Source organism: Leuresthes tenuis, unplaced genomic scaffold (genome assembly GCF_036924035.1).
Source record: "Leuresthes tenuis unplaced genomic scaffold, fLeuTen1.0.hap1 SCAF_13, whole genome shotgun sequence".
Taxonomy (NCBI): domain Eukaryota; kingdom Metazoa; phylum Chordata; class Actinopteri; order Atheriniformes; family Atherinopsidae; genus Leuresthes; species Leuresthes tenuis.
The window spans coordinates 14,219,011-14,238,483 of NW_027325367.1; the positions used below are offsets into that span (position 1 = coordinate 14,219,011).

A 19,473-nucleotide genomic window follows, 5' to 3' on the forward strand; every position below is an offset into this window, starting at 1 on the left:
GTATGCGCAGATGCACCTTTGACTCAAGCTCTGCCTTCTAATGTTTGAATCTTTGTCTCTATTATGGAGGATATGTGCTTTTAAAACGCTATGAAACAGGGGCTAAATATCATCAACTTGTGCTTGTGTGGTGGTCAGACCGGTTTTCATGGCAGTCTCATGGTCGCATAGCAACACCCGGCTCACCAAATAATGATGTCCTCTTTCTCTAGCCCCACATTCATTCAGTGTTAACACACACGCACAGAAGCAATGAGGCAACAGCGGGGTAAGTCGGTGTGACTTTGCTTAATGAGATACAGCATGGTGCATGTGCTGCATATATGTCCATACGGAGGGGCTCATTTGAAACAGCAGCCCAAAGATTTACATTAATATACCCTTGACTGGTCCCAGTGAGGCTGGGAAGAGCTTAGCAGAGCAGAACCACCCCAAAAATATACGCCAATGCAGACACAGTACACAACCTCACGCGCCATCTGTATGTCCAACGAAAGGTGACCTCATGGCAAGGGAATGAGGAGAGAGTCGCATCGAGTGTGTGTGTGTGTTCAAAAAGGATACAAGAGTCATTTAATCAAAAGTTTAAAAGACTGGCAGCTTGGTCGAGATGTCTGCTGCCCACTTCACTGAAGTGACTCACTTTAACTTCCAATACCGAAAAGCAATTGATTAGCTTCAGTTATATGTAAGTTTTATAACAACTGTACAGTAAGCTGGCTCTTAAAGTCAGTTTTAGTCAAAAATGAGCCCTTAACACACTTAATTAAGCATGAATTTAAACACCCGCAGGGACAGTCTGTGTTACAGATTAGTTACAATTGTATTTACAGTTGGCCGGTCAGAATTTGAATTTTTCCCTTAATTCTTTGCTTAAGTGTAAGGATTCAGAATGGCTACTACGAAGTGAAGTATGTATTAATTCAAAGTTATTCCAACATCATTTTGATGACAGTGAAGAGTCATAAAATGACAAGCTTGAAACTGCACACATAAGCACAAAAGTTTGACATAAATGGAGAAAATTATTTGCTGGATAGGTTTTATACTTATTGACCAAAGGGATTTTTAAAAATTCAAATAATGGATCTAATAGCATGAATTGATTAATCAATCAATTAACAAACAGTGCAATTAATAAATTCCTAAACAAATGAAAAATAAATATCTGTTAAGGCAATTTTTGGAATCCATACACCCCAACCTCTTTAAAGGTGCCTGCAAACTGACTAATATTATATATTGTGTAACAATAATAACAGTTGTAGACAAAAATAAACAGATTTCTAATATACGTAAATACACAATCATTGTGTGTGTGTATATATATAGAAACGGATATTTTACCACACATTTACAGAAAGAGAATGTTCACTCTCTTCAAGAAAACTGCCGGAGAGTCTACCTGCTGGCTTTCTTTGAGTGACAGGATGAAGGCATGACTCAGAGTGTCCAGGTGGGCTTGTGATTGCTGCAGGTGTGTTAGAGCCTCATCAAACGTCATTCCTGCTGGGTCCGTCCTGTCCTGTTCTCCACAGCTTTCACCTCCTCTTCTCCTGCTCTTCTCGCCCAGCTGGCGCAGGGCTTTGGTGGCTCGTTTAACCACCTCCAACCTCGCCTGGATGCTCAGCTGGAAAGGAGGTGGAAGGGACGGAGGGGAAAAGAACGAGGAGGAGAAAACAAATTAGAGGGAGGATTTGATCAGATTGAGCAAAGGCAGAGGGGCTCTAAAAGCATTCATTTAAAACTTGCCATGTTTTAAAAATAAATAAATGAATTAACCACATCCATCTATAACAAATACAGCATCAAGATCTTGAGTTGGGTGCGACTGAGAAGCGTGTGAGAAAGATCATCGCGGGCAGCCTGACGTGATTGATGTTATTCAGTGAAAGCACGTTCATCTTTCATGGGGAGACACGAAGGCCTTTGGCTACAGGAGGTCTGGCCCTCTTACATGAAAGCACAAATGTGCTGACATGCGCTGTACACACGTTCACGCATTTAAAAATCTTCTGGATTCACAACTACATCTCACACTGCTCAAACAGCTTTCTAAGTTTGCTTGATATTTTCCCTCACACTGTCAAAACTTTTCCCCACCAGTCGTGTTCAGACGCCAGATAGAGGCGCAGAACTTGCTGAATGTTACCTGTATTGATGTGGCTGTATGAGAGTGTGCAGCCTGATCCAGGTATTCAAAGGCAAACAGCAGTCATTACAGTATAAATTAAGAGGAAGAGTAGTTCCACTAAAGAGGATATCTAAAATCAATAAATCTCAGTGTTTTCCTTCATAAGAAATGCCCAGTAAGAGGTATGAGAAGTCCCAGTTATCTCTCTCCTCTCGTGGCCTTGAGAGAAGTCGATCACGAGTCATTGCAGGGGGCAAAGATGGACTCAAAGGTCAGCTACAGTCCTGGCAGAGAGAGGGGTGCGTATTCTTTTCCTTTGGGGTCCAAAAAGGGAAACTGGGAGGACCATGAGGAGGGGAAGACAGTGTGTTCCTGAGAGGTAATCTGCATAAAGAACATGGAGGAAAGAAAGTTTCTGGTAGAAACTGGTAGTTTTATTGGCTCTGGACTAGAGAGAGGGATCAATTAAGCCTCTGAGAGTGGCAGGCAAAGAGAAGGGACATAAGACAAAAATGGATAAAAGTAGAGGTCTGAGAGGGGTGTTGGCAGGGTGCCAGCATGAAAAAAGTAGAAGAACAGTGGGCTACTATTGATAAGGTGCATAGAAGCACTTTAATTCTACTGCAGGACAATTTTTCAGAGTGCTGTAATTATGTAGCTGACATTTCCAGTAAAATTTCATAATTTCTTTTATAATTCATGACTGGTACATGTTTGGAGGCCACAGAGTTTGGATGTGAGCTGAATAATATATTTGAAATTAGGAAGGGGCTTTTGACGTTCTAAAAATTGAGCCAGAGGCGCAGGACAAGACCGGCAAACGCGATGAAGAGGAGGGAGCGGGGAATATGACAGTTTGATGTAGTGACTGAAAATCCCCTCAATCCTTTTTTTTTTTTTTTTTAGCACAATATGAATCCTGCCTGGGTGGCTGCCTGGAACCAACTACCGTCTGTGCCACAGTTACAAATTGTCTGTCTTCCTAACTCCCACCAGTCCCTGCCTGAGAGGGCAATAGAAAAAAATAGCATCTTTCACATTGCCCTGATTGGTACTACTTTTTCCTCTCTTCTAAATGGCATACAGCGATTCCTATGAAAAAGATGGCATGTTGTGTTGTTGATCCTGCTTACATTTTCGACTGCATCGGGAGAGAAGGTGATACTGTCGAGGAAGAGGACGGCGTCAGCAGGGATCAGCCTGTCTAGGTATTTGGCGCAGGTGTCGTAAGCATGCAGGTAGTCTTGGTCGCTCTGCGGGGGTCTCTTCAGGACCTGTGGGTCTCCCTTCCAAAACAGTTTCTGCAGCCATACAGCGTGGACTGCACTGGGAGAGACTGTTGCCCCTCCACCGCCAGGCAAAGGCAGCCGATTGGCAAGTTTGGAGATGGACAGCACGTTCTGACTGGTCAGAACTGGTTGGAGACTAACCAACGGGTCAGATGATTCATCAGTCAATTTTCGGTAGTTCACACCTGCAAATATTAAAAGATAAAAAATTAAAAAAAAACATGTATCACATATTTGTGATCTTTTTCACCCGACACAAATCAACTGGGCTTAAAGGCCTCACATTTTCACTGTTCACATGAGGAAATATAGCAGTTGTTTTTCTACATGTCCTACAGTCAGGGATTTCTGAACAAAAATCATCAAAGTTTCACTAGAAATCTCTGTACTGCTACTTTGTAAGTAAGGAGACTAAAGCCTATAAACCATTTTCCAGCAATACTGAAACACAGACAAATGAAGCCAAAATTAAATACACAGCATACAAAATTATTTGCACAATTAGTCAGTAAACTGTATTTCTTGCTGTTATTTGAGTGTGAATTAGTGTAATTAGATGACTAATGGGTATGCAGATCTTAGCCAAATGAACAAAGCACCCAGATCATCATTTGGTTGTCTTAAGGGCCTTTGGTGACGAGCCAAAAAGGTAGATACTTAGATGCATGTGATGGAACATGGTTCTGCATAAACATCATTGTCCTGTTAAATGTTTTGGACTTGTTCTGACACCACCGAACAAAGTGTCTTTCAGAAACTGGCAGCTGGTTCAAGTAGCAGAGTCTCATTTTATTGTCAGCCTGAACACTTTTAACAAGCTCTTCCTCAGTGACGGCGCTCCATGCTAATGCTCCTCCGTAACCGTGCTGGTGCCTGACTTTAACTAGTGACCGCGTCGGTACTGACCCACAGAAGTCCATCCACCCTCTCCATCTAGAGTAAACCTCAATTCAACTGTCCACAAAACAAATAAAAAAATAAATCTGACTTCAGGTAGTTCTTGGCTCAAACTTCAGCCTGTGAATTTTATCAAGCAGTGGTAGTTTTTCACCGCACTTTACCTTGACCGTGCCTCACTTAACACCTTGTGCCTCTGGACACCCGAGGCGGGCTGCAGTTCTGGAGCACGGTGTCAGTAGAAGATAATGGGTTCCCGATAGCGCTTTTGCACTCTCTCTCTAATAATTACACTGTTGTTAAGAGCATTGCCATTTTCATTTCTATTTTTTGTTTTGTTTTTTTATTTCTGACCTCTCATGGTCAATGAATCATTTTTCTTGGTTCATTTCAACTGAGACAATGAGGCAGCAGAATCATTATGCACACTTTGAATAAGGTTTCAATCATTTAGGCCCCAACTGCCCTTGAATACAAACAAATGTCATCTGGAACTGATCTGAATCCACTAAGCATTCGGTACACAAAGTTTGGAGATGAAAAAAGTGCATGGAAATAATAACAATAAGGTCAGACTCTCCATTTGCAGCGTAGATGCGTCGTGTGATAGATGAATCCAACATTTAGAAAGTGGCACTGTATTTGAAGACATTTTATTCTGTGTAAACAGTCCATACTACACAGCTGTATTTATATACGACATTTGAAAACCATGCGGCATGTTGATTCGATTCGCAGAGGATGTTCAATAATCCATTACATGTCAGAAATGCACACAGAGAAATGCTCTGGAGACACGAACAAGCTGGTGTGGACAACAAAGACTGCGTGTAACTGGCGTCTGAAAGCAGTGCTGTCTGTCAGCGTCTGCATGCAAACGTGTGGCTCGGCTGAGGAACTGTCTGTGTTCATCATATCTCCCGCTGCAGTAACTCCTTGAGTGTGTGTGCAGAAGCGCTCGTGGTCTGTGCCGCTATCAGACAGACGCATTACTGTGGCAACAACCACGGTCTGTCTGGCATTTAAATATTTAACACTGCTCTGCCTGTGTGGAGAACTCTGGGAGCACTGCTCAGAATCACTCACACAATCGCACTCGCATAGAACTCCACATACTGAGCAGACAAAACACTCACAATACTTTCAGACGGCCCAGACGGACACTTAAACCACAGATAAGAGTTACATGAGCTCATACATGTGCTCCCGTTCTCCCCGTCTCTTCCCCCCTGCCTCTCTCTGCCTCCGGCTGTTCCAGAAGAACCTTGTACCCCTTTCTCAGGAGAGCCCACTTAGACATTACTGCGTCTGAAATTGTGTTGAACGCTGCACACACACCACCTGTCTCTAAACTGTCTGAATACCTCTGTAGGTACAGCTGGGTGCGTGCTTTTGCATGTGACCGCTCAATGAGTCATTTTAAGTGTGTGTGTGTGTGTGTGTGTGAGCATGTCAGAGTTGGATAATGTTAGCAGAAAGTTAGTGGCCCTGGAGACACCGCAACAGCCGGTGTGTCAATTTTACCACAAGGAGTGTGAATATGTGGGTTAGCTTTTAACAGCGACTGTGAGAGTGAGAAAAAGATTATGTTAATACCACAAAGTCGGCTCATGTACAAGTACATATATACTTTATATATATAAATTAATTTGATTTAGTGGGTGTGCATGTGTACTGACGCCTCTGTTAGAGTTCATGTTGTAGCAGATGTGAAGCTGATTGATTAGACAATCCCTTCTCAGAACAGAGCCTATCTAATCATAGCTTCCCTGCTGGCACAAGGTCCAGCTTTGAGTTATGGACATGCATGAGATGCTCCGTTTTAAAAAAAAAAATAGGGTTCAGGTCTCCAGACTGTTACCACTTCAGCATGTCATACACAATCTCAGGAATGATAATAAGCAGCACTTGGTTATTTACGTATAAGCTTTGTTTTTGTCTTTTTAAAGCCTCTTTACCAGAGGGTGCACTGGTACGTCCATCAGTCAGTCATAATTAGCACATCCAAGGCAACATTAGCAGCACTGTGCCTGCCTTAAATTGATATCATGAAAGCTTTTATTGCAACTAACGTAACACAAGATAACAGCATCTTTGCAAAACACATGCATTTGTCTCATGTTGACCCCCTTCACTAAAAATAAACTTCTATCACTAGGAACGCAAACAAATTTGTAAGATAAGTAACCAAATGGTGTTGTACTAAAATGCTCTGATTTGACATTTTTTTCCAAGTTACATTTATGTCACTTTGGTAAATAGGCTGCAAAATAAAAATAACAATTCCTAAACCTCTAAAGAACAAAAAAAGGGCTTTCTCTGGATCTCTGGATTTGTTTTGTTGCTAGTTTATGAGAAATACTCATCAGCTTTAACTCAGGAAGAAGGAGCCAAAAGATGTAACATTTCATTAGGTCAAGAAAAACAAAAAAGACTTTTTGTCGTTACCATGCAAGGAGATCAGAAATGGTGCATTTTCCATCAAATGCACCATATGTTCAAGTCCTACATGGATCATTAAATTCTGACGTGTATCTTTTTTGAGCGGGACATGCACTTCGATTTAATTTTGTTTCAAGAAAGTCAAATGCAAATTTATGACACATCTGAGCCTCCCTTTAAAAGATCTGGTTTTGTGAGGCAGCGTGATTTACTGGCAAAGGTGGGGACCAGTGTTAATAAACCCAGTCAGTTGTCTCACCCCTTTTTCTGAAAGATGTGAGTATAAGATGTTTGAACCCTTTTGCATGCATTCTGTACATTACACAGCATTTCACTAGCAATGTCAGCTAAATACTGCTATGCATCCTTCATCTGAAAGTGAAGTTCACGTCACTTCACTAAGAAAGTGTGCATTTTGGCCATTTATGTATAATGGCATCCAAGTCCTGATGCAGATCTCTTAAAGGTGTGTGTGTGATCTGTGCATGCGTGTTAAACAGAAACACGTGTCACTGGTCCAAGCTGTGGTGCTAACAGGAGCAGAAGGATGAAGCGAGGCGTGAAAACACAGCTGACACCCGACTGACCTTTACTGAACTTTCCCAAGAAGTGACAACATCGCCCGTACACAACAAAGTTTGAGCACTCCAGCCGGAGTGCTGAACTGGTGGCATGTTTGTCAAAATGTCACGAAAGCGCTTAGGGCGTCAGGTAAACTGACTATTAATTCAGGGGACGGGTGTCCTTATCATTTACAGACAAATGTTTGCAGTTTTCAACCCCTCCTCCATTCAGTTTTCTTACACAAGTTGATGGGGGGAAAAAAATAGGAACAGAAAAAGATCAAAGAACAAGATCAGATACAAGATATTCTGTGTCATTTTGGAATTATAGAGATATCATCTGGCAAGCTTTATCTGTTCCTCAGAGGGAATTATTACTGATTTTACTCTTACTAACACACTGTGTTGTTGTGGGTTGTTTTTTTTTTTTAAGATCCCACATTAAGATCACTGAGTTTAAGGTTATCCGCTGGGCAGAAGGAATGTCAGCAGCTGCACGTGAGTCATCAATCATGTCATGAGGGATTATGTTCAAGTTTTAAACTTTGGACTTCATTTCTTGACATTTAAAACCAGAGGCTGATGTTCCACCTATAACAGAAGAACATTAACCCTTTGAATTTGAACTGCTACTCCTCAGAAAAAGGCCATTTTTTCAGTTTCCACCATCAGAAGTGCATTACTTTGGCTTTTTTAAACTGTGCCCTTTTTGTCCATAATCAGAGTATTTCCATCTAAAAAGCATCCTCCTGGATTTCACACAGAATCCTCATCTTTTTAGCAAATAAAGAGATTTACGTATTTGGAAATGATGTATTTTAGACCTAACTGCATCTTCTAGTTCAAAGAGTCACACTTTTGTCACAAAAAATAATCCATTTAGTGTTCTGCAGTACATCCCCCACCTCCTTTGGAATAAAATAAATAAAATGGCATACACCTCACCATTGGCAACACCTCGAAGCTTCTTTAGAAGTTTGACGTGAGAGTCTGGTTTGATGGCGGCGGTGATGTAAGGTTCACACCCTGCAGCATCCAGTAAGGTGTAGTAGTAGAGAAGGCGGCACAGGTCGGTTCCTTCCACAGTGGGAAGAACATATTTGGTCATGTGGCTGTAAAAGGCCTCTGGGTCACATTTCAAAGTCACAAAGAGGCCGAGGGAGTCACTCCGGGTTTCTATATCTTTGGTAGAGAGACTAAAATTGGAAAAGAAAAGAGGAGAAAGAAAACAAAAGGGAAAAGAGAATATAAGTACATGATACCATGAGGATAATAATTCAGTAAACCTATAATCCAGCCCCTTAAAAGAGTTGTTTTTTTGTTTAGTTTTGTTTTTTTCTACATGAGCTGATGTTAAAACCTGATTTGTGAGTTGCTTTCTCTACAAAAACATCCACTGGTAGACAAGATCCCATCATCTGAAGTTTCTGGAATCAGAACCAGCAGTTTGTTCAGGAAAAAAAACAAAGCAAATTAAAACAAGTTTTTTTTTTTTTTATTTAAAAAAAAAACAAAAAAAAAAACAAAAAAAACACATGAGCAGCAGTGGTCATCATGCCTGAAAAAGATAAGAAAAACTAAAACAGCAATACTGAACAAAGCCCCATTTCATCAACAACAAATCAAAGGAGAGGAACCATCACTGAAGACTGTTTTGCTGCAAAGTAATTTCTGAAAACAGCAGTGCAAAAACAGCACAGCAATGTGGGCTTATCACCAAAGATGCAGCCCCTGAGAAGGGGGAAAAAAAGAAGATGGGGATTTCATAGGTTATTACTGAGAATGCATCCAAGAATTTGATTGGCTTTGATATGAAAAAAAAAAAGAAAACAGGGAGGAGACAGAGACAAAAGGAGAGAGGAAGAATATTAAGCCATGGATCTGAGGAGGTAAAATACTGAGTTCAGACAGTTGCACATGTTTTTGTGAAAACCTGCAGAGTGAGTCCTTCAAGTTGTACACGACTTGTGCACGCTTTGCCGAACAAAATAGTCTAATAGCCAAAAGCAGGAGGTGGTCTACAGAAAGGCTGCAAATGTGAGGGGGGAAAAACATTGGTAAAACAGCAGAGAGAAAGGAGAAAAAAATGAAAGAAAAAAAAAACAATCTAAAAACACAGAAATGCAAAGATCAAAAGGACAAAGTGATGCTTATGGCTTGTATTCACAGAGGGGCTGTGAGCAATCTGTGGCTGTCTGCACATGTGTTTGTGAGAGTGAAATAATGTTTATCTGTCAGAACGGGACAACATCAGAGGTGACAGTGCTTATCTTGGACTCTCCATCCCAGCTAGCTGGGAGGCTTTTGCAAGTGAAAAGAAAATAAAAATAAAAAGCAGCAGCAGCAGCAGCAGCGCCACAGCCAACAATAAGCCTGATGATGTAAATAACACGAATCATCTTCACAACAGGTGCTCTAATAAGGTTGGATCCAACCAAACAACTAAAACAAAGACTCTGAATTTTCCTTATGTTTTTCATAAGTGCACTCGCTCTCTCACACACACACAAACACACTCAGCCAATCAAAGTTTGGAGCTAATATGGACTAATGAATCATCACAGTGACTGAGAGCATAACGGAGGAGAACAATATCAAAAGAAATAAGTTGTCATGGCAAGACTGTCAGAAGTGCATCGTGAGCTTTGCAACAGCACCCAGGCAGAAATACAGATATCTAAATGTTAAACAAAGCCCGGTTTTAATGCCAGGCCCTTCTTTCCAATGTGCTTTCTGTCCCTCAGTTCCTTCATGTGAATAAAAAAAATTCCTCTTTTTGCTCAAGTTGTGAGTAAGTCTTCTTTTTTTCTGGCTTTCAGAAACTCTTTGGCGAGCATATTTCTCCCTGATAGCTTTATTACTAGTCTGCGGCACATTGGCTTACCCACTGCTGTTCCCTTAGTGCTGGCTCTTTGAGAGCACAATAGAATCCCCACTCTATCTTTGTTGTGTCCGTGCAGCCGTAATATCACAAGCTTGTCAATACGATCTTCTCTCGTTTGCTTCAAAGGCCAACCAAAGCAAGGAACCAATTTAATCTGGTTTAATCTCCGTGCCGTTCCTCTCGCTGCTCATCCCGTCCCACATCAACAAATTCTGTGTCGACGCGATGGATGACACAACAAATAAAAATAGCTCACTAATATTCTTAATTTATGAGGCATATTCAATCGAAGAGGCAGTCAGACAGCCAGGATTAAACTGTAGGAAGATTTTGGCAGAGCAGGGACGATTATCCAGCACATCACTGTTAGAATCGATGCAAGCTGCATCTTATTTTTGTCATTTTTGCTGCTGATTTGTTTAAAATGTTCAGCCCAGCAGGGGCTTGTCAAACTGGCTGCGTACTGAAGAGTTTTGTATCTGTTTCTCCTTCTCACAGACACAATATGCAACAGAACCAAGTCTTCACGCAGCATCTGCAAACACACCAGCATGGTTCTTGAAAAAGTACCATAAAATACAGCGCTCATGTAACTCCAGTGTACATTTAAAAATTCAAAAGCTGAGTATAGTTCATGTAATGTTGCTAAACACTCAATAGCAGCAACAACTTGAAGGAACCACTTTTTGAAGGACATCAGTCTGATTGTCCAGACGCATGATCCAGTTTCAGTCGAGCTTCAGCTGTCAGACATTTGGCTTCACATCTGATTCTAGAACACTTTGGTATACTGAGATCACGGTGGGCTCAAAGGTACCCAGGCCCCGTGGCCCAATACACTCTTCCTCCACCTGACAGTTGGTATGAGGGGTTTTCGTTGATATGCTGTGTTTGGTTTTCTCAAAAGACGATGCATTATGGCACAACACCTCCTCTTTGGTCTCGTCTGTCCAGATGATGTTGTTCAAGAAGTCTTGTGGTTTGTTCAGATGCAAATTTGCTAATCAAGGCTGTGCTGCCGTATTCTTTTTGAGAAATAAGGCTTTATTCCTGACAAACCCCCAAACAAGCCATACTTGTTGAGTCTTTTTCTAATTGTACGGTCATGAACTTTAACATTTACCATGCTAACTGAGGCCTGTAGCATCTGTCATGTAGTTTCTCAGATTCATTTTCGTTTCTGTGAGCATCATACAATCTGATCTTAACATGAACTTCCCTGGACATCCACTCCTGGGAGGACTGGCAGCTGTCTTGAATATTTTCCACTAGGGAATAATATCTCAATGGAAAAAGATGGGAAAAAAAAAACAAAAAAAAAAAAAACAGGAAATGGCCCTTTAACTCTTCCCAAATTGAGCAGTAATAACTGTTTTTCTAAGATTACTGCCGATGACTTTCCTCCTTGGCATTCTGATAACACACAACTGAATGCTCCAGACTGACAAACTGCCAAAACTTCTGCTTTACATAATGCATGCCATTTGAGATCCAAAATTTCAGTGATTTCCTACAGCGTTTATAATAAAATACTGTCATAGAATCTTTTATGCATTAAAAGAAAACACCGGGAGATCAATTTTGCCTCGTCCTATACTTGACCCCGGGCTAAATCCGACTTCTATTTAATTTAGCTCGCATGCATGCTAATATTTGCTGTGGTTTTCCAGGTATTTGGTAAAGACAACATTATGAAAGAAAAAAGAAAATTTGACCTGAGGATGTTCCCTTAATTGCACACCCCAGAGTAATGCTGCTAGCATGCCTTAAAAAGAGGTTGCAGATGTGTTTGGTTTCAGAGAAGAACTATTTATTTACTATATTTGAACACATAAATTCCAAAAACAAGCTTATTCTATCAGTCAAGGGCACAAGTGAAAGGGAAGTCTCCTGTGATTTATGTCTGCCATAAATAAGAAGCTGAATACATAAATCGACTTGTTGCTTTGTTTTAAGTGTCAGACCTGGTTGTGCATACCCTATAACTGTGGCGTGCTCTTTGCTTAATTGCAGAATAAGCCTGGGTTTAATTCTGCCCTGCATGTTTTTATTTCAATTAACCATGACTAAATGAGCAGTTGCTCTTTGCTGTCCAGGAAAGGGTTTGCTCCCTCTTTCTCACCCGTCAAGACTGCCTCCCTTCATGACTGCCTTCAGCCACGCTCCAGGCTGAAACCATGCACCGTGTCTGTCAAATACTCCCAAACAGTAGAATCAACAGAGAAGTAACTGCAGCTCAGAACAGAATGCTCAGTAGCTAACCTGTCTGCTGGGGTCACATTCCTACTAAATGCTGTCAATATGCTTTGACATTAAAGCCAAATATAACGTTAAATTCCCTTTACGAGCATTGGGAAGATATTCTTATACACCAACTTAATTTGTCAGAAACACTGTATACACTTTTTATTATTAAATGATGTGAGTCCTCTAACTAGACTGGATATGCACTGAAAGAGCACAGCTCTCCACTGAAGCCAATGTCCGAATTTGGAATTTTTAACGAGTATGTTTTGCATCTGCACCAAAATTTCATGTGCATTTCCAATGACCATGTACCAACCTCTCCACCAAGGTTCACTAAACTCAGGCAGCTAGTTTTGTGTAATGCTGCTGAAAAATAGACAGACAACACTGAAAACAAACCTCTGCAAGGCTGCAAGATTCTGAGTTGAAGCTTAAGTGAAAAATAAAGGGACTGCAGTTCATAATGTTATGTCAGTGCTGATTAAATTTGTATGCTACATGGTCAAAGTGGCATTAGCCTGCTGTAGACAGACTAAACTAAAGTAAAGGTTAAGTTCAAATAAGGTGGATTCTATAAAAGGGATTAGCACAGCTTACTGGAAGGGTCTTCACTGCCTGCGTTTGCGCGCCAGCGTTGCAGGAATCAGAAAAATAATATCAGCTCGGAGCAGAGAATTTCAAATCACCTGGCTGTCTTATCACGGAGCACCTTTAGACATGAACATGACTGTACGGTGTTACACAGCCAGTTGTAATAAATTAGAATGTGTGCTTTTATTTGCCAGATAAGGTCACGAGGTGTGCAACTGAAAAAGAGTTGGTGCAGAATTTAAAGGTGTCCCGTCGGTCTCTGATGATTCAACATTAGGTTCAAAGGCAAAATGTATTTCGGCTCGAGGTTAGTCAGGAGGGAAGGTGTCCTGAAATACTACGCATTTCTCATCACTTGAAGGAATAGCTGCTGTTCAAGAGGTCAGCCAATACTCACAGGTAAAAAATTGGAGCTCAGAGCAGTGTTAGCTCAAATTTCCAACGGAATATTAAAACGCAGACCTGTCAAACAAGGCAAGGTTATACCAGTAATGCTGTGGGAAAAACAATTTATTATTTTGTAGGTATCTGCCTTCATGTTTATGTAGTAAGTAAGACGATTCTCAGTTCTTCTGGAGCAGCCACGCATTTTAATTGAAATGTATTTAAATTGTTTTGGATCAGATGAGACCGAACAAAGTACCGCAGCATAAATCTGATGTGTGAGCTGGGGAATGACGTTAGAAACACAACTTGATTAGGCGGCAATTAACGAGTAACACTTCAACACGTTTTTATTTGTTTTTGAACAAATCATTCAGATCATTTAATAGCCGTCATTAAAATGTCAATAGAAGTGGCTGAAATTTGTGTCTGAAGAGCCCTCGTGTTCATCTACAAAGTGAACAGCTGATGGTGGCAGTGTTAAGCAGTGCATTGATTCTTCTCAAGTGTTTGTTTTATGTTAACGGAACTGTCTCAGGGATACACTGGCTCTATCACCCATTTCCTCTCCTTCCCTCTATCTATGCTTGTGGCTTGTGAAGCTTTAACCTTCTCAATTCCAGGCTACATGTCTGTCTGTAGCCCTGCCACATCTCTCTCAAACTCTCTCCTCATCTTAAACTCTAGCAAACGCAGCGTATATTACATATCTATTCAAAAGTAACTTTTTTAGAATGAATATTAATTTATACAGACCTGTATGTGAAGTGGCATGGGACAGAAATGGTGCCATTTATCCAGAGACCATGTTAAAGCGCCTTAAACATGCATTATAAAAGCCAGTAAGTGATCCGACTGAACAAAGGTCAATGGAAAAATTACCCTTTTTCATTTAATTTGTGATGTCAGAGGACATTTTCTAAATCAGTCTATGGACTCAACAGTGAGCTTTCATGTTTTATTTAAAACAGCACCAATGTCTTATTTGTGAATTCTGATTCCATTTTGATTAAACCACACAATAAAACAGGGCATGCGTTAGGTTGGCCCGAGGCTACACCTGACAACCTGCTCCCCATTGGGGAGTGGTTGAAAGCATGCTTTTCCACTCTATGGAAGAAGAAGAAGAAGAAGAAGAAAAAATAAAAAGCCACCTTGTCCAATGCAAGAGAAAAATGGAGAAAGAGCTTGATGAGCAGTCAGTGTTACACTGGTTAGGGTTTAATTGCTCTACGGTAGCAGCACAGCTGTTATAAACTCGAGGAAAACGTGATTGTGATGTTTACTTCACATGAGGACACCATCTCCAGCCATCACTCCTGTCAGTTTGAAGAGAAGCTGTGCTGCACAATTCTCCACAGTCCTTTTTAATCATTACTGTTCTCTCATAACACAACATTTTGCCATAAGAACTCATATGTAGTTAATGAACAAAAGAACATGAAAAACAAAATGAAAGTGGATGGAAGCGGATGAAAATATCTACATATTATCAGACAGAGAGCAGGAGCTTCGGCTACAATTCCAACAGTTTCTCTCATTTCTCTATTCGGCTCATACACCGAGTACAAAACAACTGGGCTGCAGCTAATTACAGTATATGAAGCTATGACAGCGGACAGTTTGAAAAGTGCTGTTATTTATTTAATAATGCAACCTGTCACAATCCTCTGAACAGCTGCGTATATGTCATATTAACCCACTGCTGATGTGAGAGTCTGTTCGTTAATGGTGCAGCAGCAGTCCCCACTTGCGACACATTTAAAATGACAAATGTTACTAGGTCCGACCTTGTCAGATTTCTGTTTCAAAATGTTACACAAAAGCACTTGTGGGGTATTCACACCAAGATGTTTGGTTGTAACAAAATGAATGGAAACCAGAGCATGCGTGAAAGGGGCTCAGGACTGCAATAACAACAACACTTTCTGTGTATGAATTTCATAGACAAATTCGTAAATTTCATGACCAACATCAGCACAGACTAACTGGTAATCCTGTAGACAACAGGCTGGCATTACACTGGAAGTGACGGGGTTAACGCAAAGTCTTGCCTCAGAGTTGGACTTGATTTCAAGGCACTGTGCTCTAACTGGCTGCTGGCACTAAACAAGTCACTTGAGTGAAATGCAAAGGATTTATTTGCCTGCAGGGATCAATAAAAGTCAAAATTCCATTTCGCACCCGTGCTTCTGTCTGTATATACGTCTTTTCCCTTTAAATTCCCCCTTCTGCTCTATTTATATCATTTCCTGAGTCCATCCATCCGTTAAATCAATACGCATATTGCAGACGCTTCTAGTCCAGATTATAGTATGAATATCCTTCACACATTTGTCATGATCTCAAGATTTTGGAGGAACACAACACACACACACACACACACACACACACACACACACACACACACACCCACACACACAAAAAGTAGCTGGGCGAGGGTTTGTGAAAGGTATAGGCTGTAATTTATCGTTAAGTGGAGTCCATAAACCATTTCCTTATATCAGAATGGGACAGGGAATATTTATCACAGATGCACACGTGTGCCTGCAAACACACACACACACACACACACACACACACAGACCCTTCAACTCTGCTGAAAAGGCATTCTATTAAAAACAAGGAAAGGTGCAGAGCTAGTCAGATATTCCAGCTATGAAGTCAGAGAGCAAATAAATAATGAAAACAGTCTGACACATTCACATTCTCTTGCTCTTCTATACACAAACACACACATTACAACATGCTTCGTTCTCTCTGGGGTATTTAAAGATGGCAGTGGTGCTCGTTAAATACTTTTTCGTATTAACGTTTTTTTAAAAAGGGCAAATACCCGAGCCAGCAAAAATTAAAGACCTGAATGAATAAGTGAATGAATACAGGATTTTTTTTTAAACAAAAATGTGTTACAGGGACACAAGGACAGGTTGGATATTTCAAACTGATTATCTGATTTACATCACTTTTGTTCTCTCCTCAAAAACGGGTGGAAAAATGTGAAGTGATGGTATTTTCTCTGTATGCAGTAAGTGTGCGTGCATGCTGTACCCGCTATCTGTGAAGAGGAACTCGAGGTGAGTCATGTAGACCTCCCACAGAGGAACGCTGTAGCGCTTCGCTAGAGACAGAGCGATTCTGTACACACCATCATCCAATGTCCTGAACACAAACAGATACAAGCAGGAAGGATGAGAATCATCAGATTTCATTCTGTCAAAGCAGAAAAGACATTCACTCCAAGTGCTCCTAAACTGCAGCACTAATCCACTGCAAAACTAAGTATTTCTAACCACAATTTCTGTCACAGACTTCTGATTGAACTATTCTAAAAAAAAAATTCTTAAAACTCCCCTAACAAACACACAAACTTACTCTGTGAGGCCAAGGATAGTCTCCTTTTTGTAATTGGAGTCGGAGCTGAAGCGCTGGACGTCCACACCACGGTCCAAACCCTGTAACACCTGAGCCTGGGTGAAGTCCGTCAGGCGCTCGTTGTACACCTGCAACTGGCTGATCAACTTCTGCAGCTCCTCTGGCCATTCTGAATACGAGGACACATGCTGTGTAACCAATCGAATCAGCTCCTTTGGGTCAGCCTATAAAAAAGAAGAATGCATCTTATGCTTATGGACGGAAAGCGAACGAAACGTTTCTGTTTGGTTAAGTTTCGCTGTCCTTGTTTCACTCCTAAAGTCTTTTCCTAAATTCTTTTCTTTGACCTTGATGGAAAAGGTCATGGGGTTAAGGAAAAAATATTTAAAGAATGATTCTTAAGGACTTAGGAAAAGACAAACCTGTCGCAAAGAGAATTCAACCACAATAATACTAAGCTGTGATGTGGATCTGCAGCTCTGAAACTACAGATATTCAACAAATACTAAGCACAAAGTGCTTTAGATATAGTCTAACGTGATCTTTCTCCATTTTTACATGAAGGGTTATTTATTGTCAATGTTTGCCATTCAAAATTCTGCTCACTCTCACACTCCTCTCTTCATATTTATTCACATGAATCACAGTTAGTACGACTGGGTGAAAATAATCAAGCAACACTATGAAAAAGTTGCTGCCGCAATAAATTGTGGGACGTAAATATCTCCTTTCTTTCATAAAGGATGGTCTGCTGTATCCTATGCTAAAGGACGCACTGAAGCTCTGTTCATTAACACATGAGAATCTCAGCAGCTTTTATCACAGCTGCCACTAAACTGCTGCAGGTTCCTATGTAAAATAAACTATATCACCGGATCCTTTGATTCATATTATTAGCCACTCAACTGTTCTGTGTTCATCATCACCAGCTTCTTACGTATACGTACTACTGGGTTTCCTGCTTTCCTTCATGTAAAATTGTAGGCAGCTTACTGGCTTTTTAATTTGCTCAACTCTTCCACAGGTGTTACAAAGTGTTGCATTATGCTGTAACAATGCAAATGTATCATCTAATCTACTAGATACATTTTTGGACACATAGGCGAGGCTGAATTACTACATTTGTTACATGTTGGAGGAATGCTTGGCGTTGTCCAGTTTGTCTGGATAGATCGACACTTTATTGTCTGAGTTGTGGGTTTCAGGCGGGGCTGAGCTGGTATCCAGGAAGTCTGAACTGCTCCAGCCTGCACACCTGCTGCTCGTTTAGAGTTGGCTTCTTAAGGATCAGCAGGAGCTCCAGTCTTCGTCAGATTGTTGTCACCGTTTCCATGGTAATTAGGCCGACCAGTGTTCCACTGTGGTTTTTTTTTTTTTTCTTTTTAGAAAGCTTTCTGTGTTTAACTGTGCTTCTCCTGTGATCAAATCTCTCTGTCTGGACTGTCAACCTGAAAATATACACTTTGCCTGATACTTTGACTGTACCAGTCTGCTGGCCCCGCCACCATCTTGGACAACCACAACACAGCCTGTTTCGCTCCCCTACCCCCCCCCCGTCCTTGAACCATAGTAAGCGCTCACTGAGAGACGGATAGTTCATTATTGAATACTCCTGGCACAATCCAACTACTCCTTCTCTTCTTAGAGATAATCACTGAAATGGATTCACTGTGGATTTCCCTTCAACTCACTTCTACTAATAAACCGTTCTTCCCTTCCATACCTCAGTCTCAATCTGCTCTTGGGTTCCACCTTGTGTAAATAAGCCATTTCATAGCCGTGACAGTAAATGCCTCTGTCGTTTTTTTTGTTTTGTTTTTTCTTCCCCAAAAACCTAGTCCAAATACAAATCATAAAAGATTTTTTCAACTTCCCTTTGGTCTGCAGCTGTATCTATCCAGTAACTTTCCTTCTGTGCATACTTTGCAATGAATGAGCATTAGCTCCACAGGGAAGAAGAACATCCTACTAGGCAGAATGTAGCGAGCATTCTTTGCTCTCGACTGGAGGTGCAGTACAATGGTAAAGCCATGTTTGACCAAAGGGAAACGGCCTTTAGGGGTGACATTTGATTGGAGGCTAAAACATCCCACACTGTATGGTTTTAAAGGTCTTTGAGTGGCACAATAACAAGGCCATTTAAAAAAAAAAAAAAAAAAAAAAAAAAAAAACATAATGGCAGCAATTTTCAGAAATGTGCAGAAAAAGGTAAGAACAGACCAACTTTCCTATAATTTTGCTCCTCGAGTGACACGGATTGCTGCACTCAAGTTAATCAGGCAGTTTAACATACAGCTTTTTCCTACAGGTCAAGAGATTATGGGTAGTTATAGTATGAGCCATTATTACTACTGTGAGTAAGGCCTTGGGGAATAAGATTAAGTTGAAAGTGCTGTGCAGTGGGCGAAGGTCGGTGAATATTCCCTCTCGTTCTCTCTCATCACTTCCGTTCTAATTAAATAAGCTCCTAAATTTGGGTTTTTGGCATCTTCTGTGATGTCGCCCGGCAAGACGAGATGATTCATTTGTTGATCTTATTTGCATACGGTAATTATGGCTGCTGGAAATGTATGAGCTGGAAAACGGAGGCGTTTGCCCGTCTCTGTGCGCCTCTTCCTGCTCACAGCAGCAGAATGTGTGTGCGGGAGTATGTGCGCGTCTTTGGAA

At 40.9% G+C, this 19,473-nt stretch overlaps 1 protein-coding gene across 1 annotated transcript in view; it reads right to left on the reverse strand.

Moving 5' to 3' along the window:
* nbas (NBAS subunit of NRZ tethering complex) overlaps positions 1–19,473 on the reverse strand; it is a 157,834-nt gene that overhangs the window by 47,630 nt on the left and 90,731 nt on the right. Inside the window, exons 42-46 of the mRNA XM_072362003.1 lie at positions 16,807–17,030; positions 16,483–16,593; positions 8,271–8,521; positions 3,268–3,608; positions 1,406–1,630 (exon numbers count right to left, since the gene is read on the reverse strand). Coding sequence (XP_072218104.1) covers positions 1,406–1,630; positions 3,268–3,608; positions 8,271–8,521; positions 16,483–16,593; positions 16,807–17,030 — 1,152 coding nt within the window. The remainder of the gene's footprint in view (positions 1–1,405; positions 1,631–3,267; positions 3,609–8,270; positions 8,522–16,482; positions 16,594–16,806; positions 17,031–19,473) is intronic.